Source organism: Oenanthe melanoleuca, chromosome 6, assembly GCF_029582105.1.
Source record: "Oenanthe melanoleuca isolate GR-GAL-2019-014 chromosome 6, OMel1.0, whole genome shotgun sequence".
NCBI classification, from domain to species: Eukaryota; Metazoa; Chordata; class Aves; order Passeriformes; family Muscicapidae; genus Oenanthe; species Oenanthe melanoleuca.
In genome coordinates, this window is record NC_079340.1 from 12,899,591 (window position 1) to 12,917,143 (window position 17,553).

General features: G+C 35.5%; 1 protein-coding gene across 10 annotated transcripts in view; it reads left to right on the plus strand.

Moving 5' to 3' along the window:
• Positions 1 to 17,553, plus strand: part of KCNMA1 (potassium calcium-activated channel subfamily M alpha 1) — a 428,570-nt gene that overhangs the window by 243,997 nt on the left and 167,020 nt on the right. For all 10 annotated transcript variants that reach the window (XM_056494724.1, XM_056494734.1, XM_056494725.1 and 7 more), the window contains exons 4-5: positions 6,460 to 6,553; positions 7,473 to 7,584. In XM_056494724.1, coding sequence (XP_056350699.1) covers positions 6,460 to 6,553; positions 7,473 to 7,584 — 206 coding nt within the window. The remainder of the gene's footprint in view (positions 1 to 6,459; positions 6,554 to 7,472; positions 7,585 to 17,553) is intronic.

Consider the following 17,553-nt stretch of genomic DNA (forward strand, 5'->3'; position numbering starts at 1 on the left):
ATTTGGTTTGCTCTAGAAGTAAATTCAAGGGAATCCAGTATTAAAGAGGAGCTTCCAGTAAAACAAAATAACTTGAAGAGACCAAATTAAGCAGTTTTATGAACAAAGAAAATTTAATGCCCAAATTGATACATATTAATTGCATTAATTGAAATACAGTTTGCAAGTCCAGTGAGTGGAATGTCTTCAAATGATGCAATACTAATGAACTTCTAAATATCGAGTGGTTTCTCTTAACTGTTTATTTCTTTATGTAATTTAGGTTTTAGCAGCATCAAGTGGTATTTCTGTACATAGCTATAATTTCATTTTAAATCTACTCTCATCAATGGACATTTCTTCTGATGGGAAGTGCATTTTTTACTGTGTTTTCTTATAATGTACAGTTGTGCAGTCTAAAAACTGTCATGAATGCAGGAAATAAAATCTTCCTGATTTTTCTTATGATCTATTTTTTAAGTTTTATATTTTATTTTATTGTTACTAGGAATTAAAATATATTTTTAGCTTGTTTCTGTAATGGATTTGGCTTATCCTCCACCATTCAGAAAGCAGATTTGTAAAAATTAAAATTGCAAATTAGGAAAATTCTCTGAATTTCTTAAATTGTCAATAGTTTCTTAAAGTTCTGAAGTTGTAAAATATTAGCATTAGTACTTTCTTGAAATTTCATTAGAAGTAAATTTCTTCTGTGGTGACTTATGAAAGTTTTACATACATATCTTCAAAACACTTGACAAAATTCAGCTAGATTAATATGTCTTAAAATTAACGTTTTCCCTTTTTAAAAAAGCAATTATACAAAGGTAAGAATTGTCATCTATCTTAGTCTTTTCATGCCTTGTCATTAAAAAGAAAGAGGGAAAAAAAGGCAAAAAAACATTAGGAGCAAGCTGACACAATGTGCCAAAAATACAGGAGTGCACTTCCTACCCAGGAAGAATGACAACTGTGAATTTCATATTGTATAGTTATTTCAAATGCTGAACTGGGAGTACAAAAGCTTTCCCATTATTGTGGGGAACATTTTATGTGAAGTCATCCAGAAAGCTGTCACTGTGATTGCAAAGCTGGTCTAAAGTCTGAATGAATGTAGAATTGCTGCTCCTTACTTCAGTGTGGTCACAATGGCAGTGACTGCACTGTGACAGAGATTTAGTTCATACTAAGGCTTTGATCTGGGGTTTGCAATGGGCTTTACAGCCCCTGTCAACAGGTGAAATGATACAGTAAAAAACACTCAAGTTGTTTTCAACTCTGTTGTAATTTCAAAAATCCTGGAAATATATGAAGGCTTTTGTGGGAATTTTCACGTTAATATATTCACAGAAACAATTTTGAAAACCTTAAAAAGCATTTTTTGCTTTCTCCCACTCATTTTACAACTATTCAAGGAATAATTCCAGTACAAACATTTTGATGCATTAGAAACATTTTAAGCCAACCAAAAATAAGCAAGAATAATAAATACATACATGATGTAAACTGGTGACAAAAATAGTAGTAAATTCTTTTGAAGTGACAAGTGGTACAATCTGTGGTAAAAGTGTCATGCACAGTGTTGGCTTCAGTGTTGATTGCAACAAAGCTTTAAGGATGCTGGGAATACCTTGTCAAAATTTTGCCCCATATATATAAAATTAAGTGGAATTACTTTTTTACCACTTATAGTCACTCTTGCTCATTGAAGTAGTTTATGCCTATTATAACTGTACAACTGGGTTTTATAACTACTAGTTTTGCTGTTAAAATTGTATGGATAATCACAGATGCTCTTTCAAAGTACTTTATAAGCATTAGAGAATCATATAATCATTTATTTTAGAAATGACCTTTCAGTTCTCCACTAAACCATGTCTCTAAGTGCCACAACTATACATCTTTTAAATACCTCCAGGGATGGTGACTCAACCACTTCCCTGGGCAGCCTCTTTCAATGTGTGAAAATGTTTCAGTGAAAAATTATTTCCTGATAGCCAATCTAACTTTCCCCTGGCACAACTCAGGCCATTTCCTCTTGTTCTGCCCCATATATTTGTGAGCAGAGATCAGTCTCCACCTTGCTACAACCTGCCCTTAGACTAGGCTGATAAGGTCCTTCCTGAACCTGCTTTTCTCCAGGCTGAAGAGCCCCAGCAGTCTCAGCCCCTTTGCACTCCAGACCCTTTCCCCAGCTGTTGCCCTTCTGTGGTTTTGCCTCAGCCCTCGCTGTGTGCCAGTGCCAAGCCCAGAGCTGGACACAGCCCTCGAGGGGTGGCCTCAGCAGTGCCAAGGACTCTGGCCTGGTCCCTTCCCTGCTCCTGCTGCCCATGCTATTGCTGTTACAAGCCTGGATGCTCTTGCCCTCCTTGGCCACTGTGGCTCATGCTAGCTCACAGTGAGCTGGCTGCTGATCAGCAACTTCAGGTCCTTTTCCAGTGAACAGCTTTACAGTTCTTCTGCAAGCCTGTAGCTCTGCATGGGGTTGTCATGATCCAAGTGCAGGACAAGGCATTACCCTTGAACTTCATACAATTGCCCTCAGCCCATGGATCCAGCCTGTTCAGATCCCTCTGCAGTGCCTTCCTACCCTCTAGCAGAACCACACTCCCATTCAACTTGGTGTTGTCTGTGAGCTTGCTGAGGACTCACTCAATTCCCTTGACCAGATCATAGATCAAGATCTTAAACAGCACTGGCTCCAAAGCTGAGACCTGGGGAATACCATTAGTGACCAGACACCAGGTGGATTTGACTGTTTTTACTAAAATCCTTGGCCTCAGCCATCCAGCCTTTTACCCAGCTAGTCCAAGCTATGAGCAGCCAGTTATTCCAGTAGAATACTGTGGGAAATAGTGTAAAAAGCTTGATTAAAGTCTAGATAGCCTCAACAGCCTTTCCCTCATCCACCAAGCAAAGCACCTTGTCATAGCAGGAGACCAGATTGGTTGAGCAGCAGCACTGCCTTTCATGAACTGAAACGGGCTGGACCTGGTCTCATGGTGTCCTGCATGTGCTCTGTGCTGACACTCAACATTTTCTGCCCCATGACCTTCCCCAACACCAAGGTCAGCCTGACAGGCTTGTAGTTGCATGAATCCTCTTTCTGATCCTTCTTGTGGATGGGTGCACATTGCCTAACTTCCAGTGAGGTGGGACCTCTTCAGTTAACCAGGTGCTGATAAATTATGGAATTGGCTTGGTGAGCACTTCCACCAGTTCCCTCAGTATCTCTGAGTGGATTCCACACAACTCTCTCAATTTGTGTCTAAATGGTGTAGTATTTTACTGACCATTTCCCCTTGGATTGTGGGAGCTTCATTCTGCTCCCCATCTGTGTTCCAGCTCAGGGCACTGGGTACTCAGAGAACAACTGGTCTTGCTATTTAAAGATCAAGTCAAAGCGGGTATTAAGTACCCCAGACTTCTCATTCTTTGTCACTATGTCCCCCATCCAATAAAAGATGGTTATTCTACTTAGCAACATCATGAACAGGCCAAAGTCTGCCCTTTGGGAGTCCAACCTAGCAGTTCTGCTGGCTCCCCTCATTATTTCTCCAGGAACCAGAATCTATCCTTTTGTGACTGCTGTGCCCAAGACAATCTCCAGTTGCCACATTACCCACTAGTCTTCTTTTCAGCAAAACAGCTCTGGTGGGGTGCCCTCCCTAGCTGGCTCAGTTACCAGGAGTGCATGTCAGTTGGAGTATTGCTCCTGCCACTTTTTTAGGGGGAGGCTTCCATTGCATTTAGAGTTCCATCATTACTGTAATTTTTATCCAGTTACATTGAATCTTTCCTCTCATTACTAGTATGCTATTTCATTGATTTTATCATAGTTTCTCCTGTCGTTTTGTGGTATAAGTGTATGAAACCATGCTTACATGGAAGGGGAATAGATACATTTCTAATAGACTGTTGCCTTCTTCAAAAGTGAAACCTTTGCTGCCCCAATGGGGTGAAATCCCATATGACATGCCATGTGATTTTAATGTAAACCAGGGAGTTTTATTAGTATTATTTCTGGTCCTGGAGACCCCAGTACACTGCTAAGAAGTATAGCACTTCTGGATTTAGGAAACTTAATGTAAAGACAAGTTTAAAATTGACTTCCTTTCTGCAGCAGGCTCAATTGTGCAATGATAAATATTAGTGGCTGTATTTTTATGCTAGCTCAAATGTCAGCTACTGATGAAAACAAAAATAAAAATCCAAACTGAAAATTTAATTAAAAGGTTTAAAATCTTTTATAATCCATCTGTGAAAAAGTTAATAATTTCTTCGGTGTCATACCCTTCTGACAAAATCATGATTTGAAATACAAGAGAAAAGATGCTATGTTTGTCTTTGAAATGGATAGCTTAAACATTGGAAGAGAGGGATGATCTCTGTAATGAAGGAGGTTTAAAGGACATGACTAGCAGAAACAGCAATTTTGGTATTAGGTGAACAAAAGTCTAAAATAAGAATTGTCATGCATTGTGCTAAGTGCTTTGCAAAAAAATGAAGACATATTATGCATTAGGCCATTTATCAGATCTTGTATGTTTTTGTAAAGGACAGTGATACAAAAGTAGAGCTGTTAGCTGCAGCCTTAACTGACCTTAACTAAAAATTGCTCTTTATCATGGTTATAAGCCTCTGTAATTCCATTAGCTTCAACGGATTTCTTCAGCTTTTGCAGGAACCTAACTTGATGTTAAGGGCTGTTGCAGGGCTGTTGATTCTGTTCCTCTGTTCTTCCTGTTGGTAGGGTGCATTGTAGCTCAGTGTGTGGCCTACCTTATTTTGACAAAATGCTTCATTCTCATTAGTGCCGTGCAGAAAATGATCCAGTTGGGTTCTCAGATTACATCCACTGTTTTTTGTAGCTAAAACTGTGTTTGTAAAGTATGAGGTGTTGTCTGCTCTCCTGTATGTTAACATTTGGCTTCTCTTCCCTTTGCCTGCTCTTGTAAATCAATTTTATTTGAACTGTAGCAGAAGTGTCTCATAATGTCAATGTCTTTTTAAATAGCCTTTGAAAACCAATTAAAAAAAAATTTCCTGTAGCACTGGAGCTTCTTAAAATATAAAGCTACTGTACATCAAGGATGATTTTACTGTATACATTCATGCATCTAGAGACAGAAGAGAGCATGCTGTAATTAACTTGTTTGACCTGAAATGTATACAAGGAATGGAAAATTTGGCTGCATGTGTAATGACCTGGTAGCCCAGGTAATTTTCTTTATTCCTTAAGTTAGGTAACTGACATTCATAATGCATAGAATCTTGCTTGTTGAGCAGTCTAGCATTATATTTGCAGAACTACTACTATACTAACTGGTATTTACATTCATGTTCAGTGATTTATTTGATCTAGAAAGCCAACAAATTTCTGCTTTTCTAAAAGGATGTTTTCCAGGGCTCCAAATGTTCAAATGATCTAAGTTCTAGTTTCCCTCTATTGCAGTTGTGATGAACACATGATCATTTGCAATATATGTGTGTATATATATGTATATATGGTGGGACATTATGTATATATAGTATATACATCAACATATATTGGGACATGATTTTCACTTTGGTCTATGACTACAGCATTGGACTGTGGCTTCAACAACCTGTTTTAGAAACCTCACAAATAAATCACTGATGATACTTACGGAAGTTACCACCTTCCTTAGATAAAAGTATACTTATAAAGTACCAGTTTGTATAGAGTAAGCTTTGGATCTGTCCCACTGTCAAATAGAGCACAAAATAATAAGCTAGAATTTGCAATGGCTGCCTGATACACACAAGGGTATTTTAATTAACCTGCATGCAGAAATTAACCCTTAGAGTACTGCTTCAAATTCTTCAATTTATTTTGTTATTTAATTTTACCAGTGGGCTATGCTGCTTTTCTACTCAGTTGATAGTACTGTACATAAAGTACATTAAATAGCCATACAAAAAAAAAAGAAGTGAGAAAAAGAAAAAAAAAATCCAATCAACTTCTTATAAACAAGGGATTCTACAAGACTAAGTACTGCAGGTTGCTAATGGGTAATGTATTCCTAAGCAACTATTTTTTGTAAAGGTTTTATATTATGACATGAATTAAAAGCATGTAATGTTTCACTCTACCTGTGTGCTTGTTAGGTTTCTTCCTAAAGTATCATAGATGTGTCTCCTTTAGAAAGAAGTCAGTTCTTTAAGGGTTAATGTGGGGTTAAACAATCCTGAGGTATTCTCCTGCTTGTCCTCTCCTAAAGGTATCTGCATGTTAATTCTCAAATCTTACCTGAACAGGTAAATATAAACACTGTATGAATGACTAACTGAATGAATGAAATAATTCCTTTGAAATGCTTGCTTGTATCTTGTAATCGACTGGAAAACAGAAATATGATTTCTGGATCAAGGTCTTTAATGAAATGCATACAATTCTCAGCAGAGTAGAAACTCATATACTGACAATTTATTCTGATTTCTTTGTTTTTCAAATAGCCCAATAGAATCCTGCCAGAATTTCTACAAAGATTTCACATTACAGATCGACATGGCTTTCAATGTGTTCTTCCTACTCTACTTCGGCTTGCGTGTAAGTAGCGTGTCTTTGGTAGCAAGAGGCAGGGAAGGAATACAGCTGTTATATGTGGTGATTGAAATAGAGATTGTACTTTGTTTGAAAGAAACACAGTATCTTCTTTGACATAAAAAATATGAGCATTGTTTTGAAATGTTCAAGTCAGAGTTTTAAGACTTAGAACTGCTCCGTTAAATATCTTCATGAGAACGCTGGGTTATTTCCCTCCATTTGTATATGTACATTTAATGTTTATATAAAGCAAATGTTTTTATTGCTTTTTAATTATTCATCAAGAGTGAAGAGTAGTTTGACCTTATTTAAGCACATAGGCAAGTTCTAACTATGATGCACATGGCATCTAAGCTTGCCGGTTTCCCTGGGCTGATTTTGTATTCAGGAGAGAGAAGTGATCACATCTGTGGTTCAATTCAAAAGCCTGAAGTGCTGCTGCAGTCCCAAGCTATGCCTTGTAGGAGTCATCCTGCTGGTCTCCTCTGGACAGATAACAATGGGACTCTTTGTAAACCACTCTGTATTTAGAAATCTGTGAGCAGCAAATAAGACAACTACCAGCATATTTGGTGTGCTAGAACAAAGGCCATGTACTTTGAAATACTTTATAATTGCCTACATTTTTCTAGTATTACTGATACATTGTCAGTAAAAGTGGAAAAATATTTTTAGTACAAATATTATAACTGATCTCATAGATGGTCTGTCTCTTTAGTTAGACCTTTCACTTTAATCTCAGTGATTATCAAGAAATGCACAATACAGACTTCTTTCCAGTGAGACATGTTTTGTCTGGACTGACCTGAAGCATCAGTTACTACACTAACTTTTGAGTTTAATATTTTAGAAGAGACACCTGCAATCAGCATGAGAATAATCTGATTCTTTCATCTCTTCCCCTCTCTTTTTTCCTTTCCAGTTTATAGCAGCCAATGACAAGCTATGGTTTTGGCTAGAAGTTAACTCAGTGGTAGATTTCTTCACGGTCCCTCCAGTGTTTGTGTCAGTATATTTAAACAGAAGTTGGCTTGGTAAGTACAATAGTTTTACCTTTAAAATGCTTGTTATAAAATTACTGCAACTTTGCACATTTTGGTGGAGAATTTATTCATCTTGTGTCATCGTGTAAATAGAAGAATGTTACCAAAGCTGTGTTTGAAGTGAATTTTAAGCAGAAAGGTGGATTTTGTCAGAAAAAGCACTTACTAAATCTGTTTTGTATTCAACTCATTATTATAATTTCCTACCCGAAGTGGTGAAGAACTCCATTTTGGAAGTGCCTTGTAACATGAGCCTGCCTTTATTAAATGGTGAATTTGATTTGTCTCAGCTTGCAACCTGAACAGGCAATCTAGATCATTCATTTACTGAACTGGATTGCCATGGATCATTGTCAACTGACCATTGTCAGTGAAATCAATATATTCTGCATTTTTTGAGCCAGTGTGGCTAAATTTTAAGTCCACTGAAGCCACTGATTCAGCAGATACATTTAGAGAATTAATATTTTTTTGGACTGGTAGGAATGCATTAGAAAAAGTATGCCCCATGTAAGAGGGAATACAAAATGAAATAGAGAGGACATTCAATTAAAAAACGTCCATAATGTGCCAAATGGATTTTCTTGTACAAGTGTTATATGTTCTTTCATTAGGAAAAATGAAGGTTGATGTTGGTTGAAAGTTGTGATTTTTTTATTTAGAGAAAACTTCCTGAAAACAGCATACTTTGTGAATGGCATGTCCTTAGACAACATATGAAACAGTTTGGAAATTCATTACTCCAGAAACACAGGCCTTCATTGTCTCTGAAAACTGAAGAGAGTAGTTATCTTAAATGTTTCATATGGAAAAGAAAATAAACCAGAGGGTCTTTAATAGTCTTATAATGTTTTCATCTTAATATAAAAGTGCAAAGATAAAAAAATTATTGATGAATTTTTGTTTTATGGGAAGAGATCAATAAATTTATAACCACAGTAAAGGTCATATAACCATATCAGTGGTTATTACTATGCCATGGAAGAAAGCAGTAAAACAGCCAGAAAAGATCACTACACATCCTCATATGAGTACTCTCTTTATCACTTATCACTTCTGTCATACATGGAAAACTAAGTAAGGCTTTTTGAAAGAGAAAATGTCATACCGTTCCATATTATGAGAAGTAATAAAATTTAAAAAGAAGGTATGTAAGTAAAAAATGTGCTTATCCTTGAAAGAAAATTGCTGAATTCTAGGTAGAACTTACTCTCAGATTCCTTGCATTATGTGAATTAAAGGAATGCATTTTCAATCTTATACATGTCAGTTTCCCAAAACTTTGATATTGAAATCCTTGGAGATGAAGGCTCTCTGAGAGAATAAATAGAATCATAGAATCCATTGAAAAGGAATATGAAATGAGAAAGTAGAATGACCACAAACTCTGGGAAATGAGGCAGAGATAATTATTTGGAATGAATACCCTTCATGAAAGTGACTGCGTAATTGACTGACTCATGGTGACACAGCAATCTAACTAACAGTACTGACAGGGATAATGAGAGCATTTGCACATTTAGCAGTTTCTGCTGCATAGATTTTATAAGTTTTATGTCAGTTTTCAGGAAGAGTTAAGCACTCATAGAGTTGAAATGATTTCCATATCTCTTAATTACGCCAGCCACACTTTATCTTGATGTCTTGTTTATAGCCACACTTTACCTGTTTACTCATGAAATCCCTCTGAGACATTTATCACCTGCTGAGCAAAAAAACTGATGTTTTTTAATGTAGTCATCTTAGGAGTAACACATTTACAATGTTTTAGCTTTGCACCTGGTTCCAGAGGGGCTTTCATTTTAGATAAGTCATCCTTTGTGAAATCATTCACTAATTCAAAAACGTGGATTGTTTGTATTCCTAACATAGCTTTAATTTAGACCAGCAAGGTATTTTGAGGAGCTTTGATGAAAGAATTTTTAAGAATATTGAAGTGTATTAATGAAGACTGTGTATTCCCTTACACCTTTGAAATTTACTGTCTGTAGAGCTCAAATACTTTGATCATACTTGTAGGTAATCCAGTGGTAGGACTGAGTGTGTGAACTGGGGGGAAGGGAGGGTGTTTAGACCATATGATTTAGCTTCAGGTTAGATACCTACTTTGCCTTTTTCTTTTATATGAATATTGTAATTGAGAAAGATATCCTTCTGTTTAGGGGGATTCAGAAGATATAAGTCATGGGTTTTGCAAAAGCTGTCCCCGTGTGTATATAGGATTAGCAGGGAGGTTTGCCCTTGAGTGAGGCAAGTAAATAGAGAGTATGTAAGGTTAGGCAATGTGAAAATGATTCAACATTGGCACATTTGAAAAATTTCTTAATGATTTAGCAGGTTTCCTTTGTATGCTTTAGATTTCAAGATCATTTAGGAGCCAAAATAAAATGCACCATCTGGAAAGTATTGTGCATCAGGGTCTTTCCAGTTTATTTCATTATTGATTCATGTCAGTCAGCTGTAATGAGTTCATTGAAGTAGTTGGCAGAATCAGAGTCCCCAGTGTCACACTCTGAATGCCCAATCCTACAAGAGCTGTCCTGGTTTAGCTAACTGATTAGTATCAGTATAGACCCACAGTTTGAGCAATATTTTATAGAAATGTAACCATTCTAAATAAATAATAAACTTTGCCATTGGAGCAGTAAGTGCTTCCAGAAAGATGTGAAGCATAGCAGAGGACGTGCTCTGAATGTACATTTGCTCTTGTACTGTAGTGGAAAGCCAGTGGATTTTTTCTGTTCTTGTTCTAGTTCAGAAATGCCATCATTCACCTATGTAACCATGTAACTCCTAGTATGTGAAGCCTGCCACTCTTTTGTATTCATCTGTTCATAAAATACACTTTTACATCTTGAGATGCTGTATATGAATTAAATTTTCTATCAGTTTTCAAAAAGGTTGTTGTTTCAAATCTAGTCTTCCACCTAGATTCCAGTTTGCAGACAACATTTGCTATTGAAAGATCATATTATGCTTTTTCAAAAAGTTTATAGGAATGTTGTTATGATCAATGTCTAAAATAAAGCTGAAGGCAAAACAGCACTTCAAACCAAATTTTTAGATTTGGTAAATCCTTCAGGAGGGGTTTCTATGGTACAATTTTTGCTTGGACAGGACATCATAAGAAAAGGAAGCACACAAAAAGAATGCATTTGCACATGGTAAAAGCTATATATTATTGAAAGACTGGGGGAAGTACAGATAGGAAAGAAATTTTTAATCTGTAATGATTCAGTGATATGCAGTGCATTATCATGCTGTATAAAAATTTATGTTCTGACTTGAAAACTATACAGATATGAACATCAGTGTGTTTTTGGGCACTTATTTTCATCTAGATCCACATGACATTTTTCCAACACTGTTTTGCAGATATTAGCATTTGTGTAGATATTTGCTCATAAACTACAGCTCAGGTTTAAATAATCATATGTATTGCTTGCCAAACTCTATACAAGAAACTTTCTGATAGTGGTAGGAAAGTTCTCCAGGTGCAGGATTCTACAGAGTGGAGAGAATCTTCCCACGGGAAGGGTGATTTACAGGTAATTTTGCCAGAGAATTTCAAAGAAATTATTTCAGTGCTGAGTTTGTATATTTTGTTTATAGTCTAAGTGAAGGTAGGCTAAAAGGGTTGTTGGACAGAAAACAATTTGCAATGAGAGAAATAATGACATGATAATTTTTTTTTTTTTGCTAAAGTGTTTTCATAATCTGAGTATCCTATCTAAGCTTCAGATTCAGAACTTTTTTTCTTTTGGATAGCTTGCAGTCTAAAAAATTGCAGAGTCCTGCAACAAGTGAATGTCTTCCAGTTTTATTTAGTAAAGACTTAACAACACTTTACACACCACTTAAAACTGTTATTCTGTCTATGTGATAGCATAATATTTGGCAATTCAAATAACTGAAATGCTTTTTATCATGCACTTGTATGCTTACAAAAAAGAAAATATTGATTTTATGAGCTGACTAAATTGCCTTGACAGGATTGTATTGTTAGAGGGGGATTTAACATAAGAAATATAATCTTGGCTTCGCATTTGCAAGAATATGTGAATGAGGAACAATCAGCCTTAGATTGTGATATTAATACAAAGATGTTAATACAACATAATATAGGAATTTGATAGTGTCTCATTATTGAATCACAGAAATTAAAGATAAAAATGATCTTTTAAGCAAACTTCATTTTCCTGACCATGTGCTTCATCTATTGTACTGTACAGAACATCAAGTGATAGAAACTGTGTGATTCCTAGTAAATTCTATTATCAGGAACATTTTTTCTTTGTCCTTATTCCCTGACACCCATTTTAGTTTAGGTTGCTGCTGATATTGTACTTTTTTTTCAGAAAATAATTTGAGATACATAGTGGGCGAAAGAAGACAGACAACAGATGCGAATATAGACACATGCAAAGTCTAGAGAACAAATCTTTTCAGGTGGTGATTAGCACAGTTTGGGAAGAGGATCCTTTCTTCCAGTGTTTGCTCAAATTCTGTCCAGGTCCTATTACAGACATGTGAATTAATTTTGGATGAGACTTGTGGTTTCAGTATCAATGCCTGGTCTGAGAAGAGTGTTTCTAACATCTCTGGTGGAAATTCAGCTTTCTTGGTGGATCAGAAAATGAAATTGATTTTCCACCATGAAGATAGATAGATGACTTTGGATAAAAAGTGGATGTGTCTTACAAAGGTAGTTAAGGAGATGGTGTGAAGCCTTCTACCTGTCCAGCAAGTGTTCTTCAAGGGGAAGCTTTAGTTAAAAATCCGTTTATAGAAACAACATTTGTTTTAATGGCCTGGAGACTTTCTTGCCATAATCTCCACAGAACAGCTCAGCCTGGAAGCATATTTGAATCTGTAGAACACTTAATTCCTTTTGGAAAACTTAGATAGTTTAATGAAATTTAGTTATACTAATGCAAAGAAGTCCTCTTATGACTGGGTTGTAGAAATACCACTTTGACTTTGCAATCATTTACTGGATTTTGATGCATCTACAAGTGGCAAAGCTCTCTTTCACAGCACTTTAAATTTGCAGTAATTTGCAATGACTTTGTCGGTAAGTGTTGTGCATTTCTGCCATCTATTGGTGGAATCTTTGGATGCACCTCCAAATTCTACAATATTTCTTACAAAACTAAGGTCTTTTATACAACTTTGATGTATTTTTTTGTCACTTCACTTACATTATGCATTATTTTATATATAATGGAAACCAAATTCTCTAAAATTTCCTAGAAGAATTTTATATATACGTTCATGTGTACTGCTTTTATATATGGTAACATTTCTTTCTACATTTCAAATGCTTTCAAAAAGGTATCAATGAATTTAATTTAAAGAGTTTTGAATGCTCAGTGTCCTAGGTGATTTGTCAGTAATCTGTCATGGTATTGACTGTATCATATTTGAATTGTATTGAAGACAATGTTTTTGATTTTTTCTAGGCACCTTAATCAGTTCAGGTTTCACAGAGCCGTGTGTATTTCGGTAGGGCCCCAGTTAAAGTAATACTTACTTCCCAGCAGGCATTTGAGTTGCTACAATATTAAGACCAGAAGGTAACCTTCTGACAAGTATACATTTGCCTAAATCCATGCGGATTTCTATGGATATTGTTGCATTCATTTGTGAGGATACTCTTCTCCCGTGTCCTCCACTGATGAGAAGTTAAACAAGTATCCAAAATGCACTGGAGCAGAGCAGAAATACAGGGACAGCACTAGTTTCAAGTGTCATTAGTGTCTGTCATCTGACATGCATAGAAACTGTGTTCTTGCTTCCCAATCTCTGTGAACTCAAAGCAAACAGGATCATTTAAATCAACTGTTCCCAGTCTCTCTCTGTGAGTGGTACTTAACATTGCACAGAAAAATGACCCTGAAAACATTCTGATTTCTATTCTGCTCTGGTGTGGGAGGGCAATAGACATGGGGGTATCTTGTTTTTTTCATATGTAAATGAGTGGCAGGCTTAGCCCAAATGGAGTCCTAATTTCTGAATTTTGAGAAACTGTTGAAAGTTAATATCATAGATGATAGCAGTTATATAGCTTTAAAAAGTGCTTCCTACTGTATGTGCCAGGCTGGATGGACTAATTTGACATCTTTCATCTATAACCTGACTGAGCAAGAATGTATCTTTAGTGGAAAAAAATAAATCATCCAGTCCTAAATTTATAGCTAAATACAAGCAAATGTTATCTATAAGCAAATGCATATAGTTTGTTCCATCCTGCTTTACACGATTCCAAGCCCTGCTTGTCACTAACTTACTCTCTTCATTATCAAGCATTTAATCCTCTGGTATCATTGCTTAATATTATTAGGCAGAATATTAATAGAAATATTGAATAACTTAAGGTCAAGAGCACATTCCTGACAAGACTCTCGGGAAGGACATGCCAGATACATTTTAAGACTTCCTGGGCTTTAGTCCATTTAATGAGTGCCATGGCAATGCTGAGTAAATTACACCAGTATTTATAGCTCTGTCACTCAAACATACCATTTGATAGAAAAGAAAATGGCATATGATGATTTTCTCAATGTATACTTAAATATAATTACTTATCCTCAATACTTAATTGCATTAGAATTCTTCATTTTGTCTAAGGTTAATTAATAGTCTCATGGTTATTTCTTTTAAGCTTATGCAAATAGCATAAACTTTTTTCTGAAACTTCTATAAACTGTATGTGCCAGACTTGCCTAAAAACCAACACAAAGTAGCCCACAAAGTTTTAATAACTACTGCAAGTAACTGCAAGTTACCCAGACATGATGACTTAGAAATGTCTGCCTTAACAGATGTGTTTATTTGCATTCTCCTTAATCTCCTTAGTCACATTAGGAAGGCAGGTGTGCAATTATTACATGATTGACTTTTTCTAAGTTATGAAATAAAATCTGTATGGGAAACTTCTGCTTTTTCTCTGTCATTACTGAAATGTCCACCATGTTTCCAGTTATGCAATGCTACAATTAAAATGCCTTTGCAATGCAGGAAGTCTGCGGTTGGTTAATATATTTCATAATTGTTTTATTCTTTTTTAATTCTGGTGGTTTTAAACTGAAAAAAAATTACTATTTTGGATTGGTCTTTTTTTTTTTTTTTTTTTTTTTAATGAACAGTAAACGTAATTAGTGTATTCATTTAAGTGACCTAAATTTGAATTCCTAATAAGATTTCCTTATCGTATAACCAACCCTCCCTTCAGTGAAACACTCTTAGTATTCTTTCAGGGTTATAATATTTAGATCTTCTAAAAGTATATTAATGTTTTTCAGGTACCATGTTGTAAGCCAAACTGTTTTTATGTATATTTCATTCAAAGGAACATAGGCAGCTAGACTTTACATTAGCTGATAAAGCCAGATTATCTGTTGTCATCATTGGTTGGTGTTCTATGCCATGTTTTTACTGGACATCAATCCATAAATGTTGAAGACCATAGTTTGCCAAATTTAGTGACTGAGAAACACAGAATGCTATTTTGATGTAGACTGATTTCTAAATTCCAAGTAGTTTAAAATAACCAATTATAACTTTGCTCATATTTAATTCAGTCATACTCCCCTCTAGGATAATAACAGGATAGTAATGCCAAGTAGAAAGGATTTATGCTGAAAAATAAATCACTACAATTTCCTTTAATAGCCAAACATTTTGCATTTTTAAAAGACATTACATAGTTTTCTTCTCTCCATATCCTTTTCTGTCCAGTTAAAATATGTTCTCAATAACTGGATGTTATGTGAAAATACAGACTATTTTCTTCTCATCCTGCTTTTTATTATCAGTTTAATTACTTCATGATTGCCCTTGGATTCTCTAATGTTTTCAGTTGTCTTTCTGACTGTGATTTAGTTCTTCTACTTAATGAGGGCTACCCAGACTGTTGAGTTTTGTCTTTAATAGAATGAGGAATAATACTGTAAAAGGAGAGAACCCATTCCCTCAAACTACTGAGAGAACCCGTATTTATTTATTCTGTCTTCTGGAATTTGTCTTTACTTGAGTGAGGGGCAGTTAAAACTGTTTCTTTTAGTGTCACATTATCATCAGTCAGATGATTACCAAATTTTCTTGAGCTATCTACTGCATGTACCTAACCTGCACACTTTCTTTAATGGTAATATGAGAGATCTTAATGGTAATCTGAGAGATTTTAATGGTAATCTGAGGGATTAGATTGATTTTTTTTTTTTTTTTGACTGTTTCTTATTTTATGTCAACTGAAAGACCAGTTGAAAATAAAATTTCATTTCTTGTCTCCCAGATGGTTTGTTAATATGTATAGTTCCCTGTAGGCATTCAGTCTAGCCTTTCTACATTATCCAGTAGTTATTTCCCTGATAGTATCTGTCATTGATTTTTTGGCTGATTTTTTAAACATTTTGAATCTGAGTAAGTTTGTTGCTGAATGGGATTTTCTCAACTTCGAATTTTGGATGCTTGTTGTCCACAACCAACTTTATAATTAATATAATTGGTATCTGCATAAATCCAAAACTAGAATTCCTTATATCTAGAACATGACAGTTTGTATTTTGGCATTTTTAACTTGAGTTCTATCATTCCTGGTGACTGTTTTTATCTTTAGCTCACTTTGTGTTTCTAATTTCTATAACACTGCTCAAAGGAACTGTTTTATCTTCTCAGTCCTGGGCCAAATGTGCTGTGATGTCCGTGCAGTTCTCATTAATTCAGCACCAGTTGTCTAGTGTGCTCTGTGGTGCATGAGTCTGGGTTTGTGCAGAATTAAGAAAAGATGTATTATTCAGTTTCAGTAATTAAAACCCCCAAACTGCATATCTGAATTCCTCCTGACTTTTTTGCAAGACTGAATTAATCAAAAGCAAATCCTATTGAGACTGGAATTGATATAAACTGATGCAAAGATAGTCAGGCTTTCACTAGAAAGATTAGTAGTTAAGAATTCTGTATGAGACTTGAGAAAGTTCGTTTGTGTCTGTTTTTTCTGAATATTAAAGGACTCTGATGGAACTTATATATTCACTTGAGACTGGAGGTTTGTTTTAACTGGATAACTTGTATCCTTCCAGTAATCTTTTGGCAATTCTTTTGCTCCACTTTATATATACGAAACTGAGAAAAGTCAAGAGAGAATTTGATAAAGATTTTTCACTCTTGTTATACAATTCCCCACTCAAAAAGGGAAACTTTGTTAATATGGTTATTTGTATGCACTGCTTGACCATCATCTGAGAGGTCCAAACCCCACTGGGATTAGGTAAGATGAATTCTTGTGCTCCTCTCCAGGTATCAATATGAGAAAAGCTGTTGGTCAGAGCCTGCTGCTGGTAACACCAAGGTTGTGGGTTCTGTCCCTGTATGGGCAACCTTAGAGTTGCACCTGATCCCTGTGGGTCTTTCCATCTCAGAATATTCTGTGACTCTGTTAAGTTTTGACCTTGCTGCTCATATGACATTTAAAAATTAATGGTTGGATGGCTGAAAATCTGTTTATTTATCCACTATTCTGTCTTTACAGTTGCAGTATTTTGTTATACAAAGTCAGACAGCATATAGAAAATGAAAATTTGGGAAGTCTTCCTACAACTGAAATATTTAAGGCTTTTTCTGAGGTTTTGAATTGCAGGATATTTATATTATCTGGCAGTATCATGCAATATTGACTTAAGTCAAGGGAACCTTCATAGTTTGTCACATTTTGCCACTTGTTTCACTTCAGGTTTTGAGTGCTTGAAGTTCTCTAGAACTTCTGTATTTATATTTTTACATTATGCAGGGCTTACTCTTGATTCATTGCTGGCCTGCAGACATTTAACCTTCATTAACCTTGTTATCACCTCCAGCAGTATTTAGTATCATGCTATCTCAAATTCTAAATGAAAATAAAAACACAGCAGAGCAATCCATAAAATGAAGGACATATTTCTGCACCACAGAAGCGTCTCT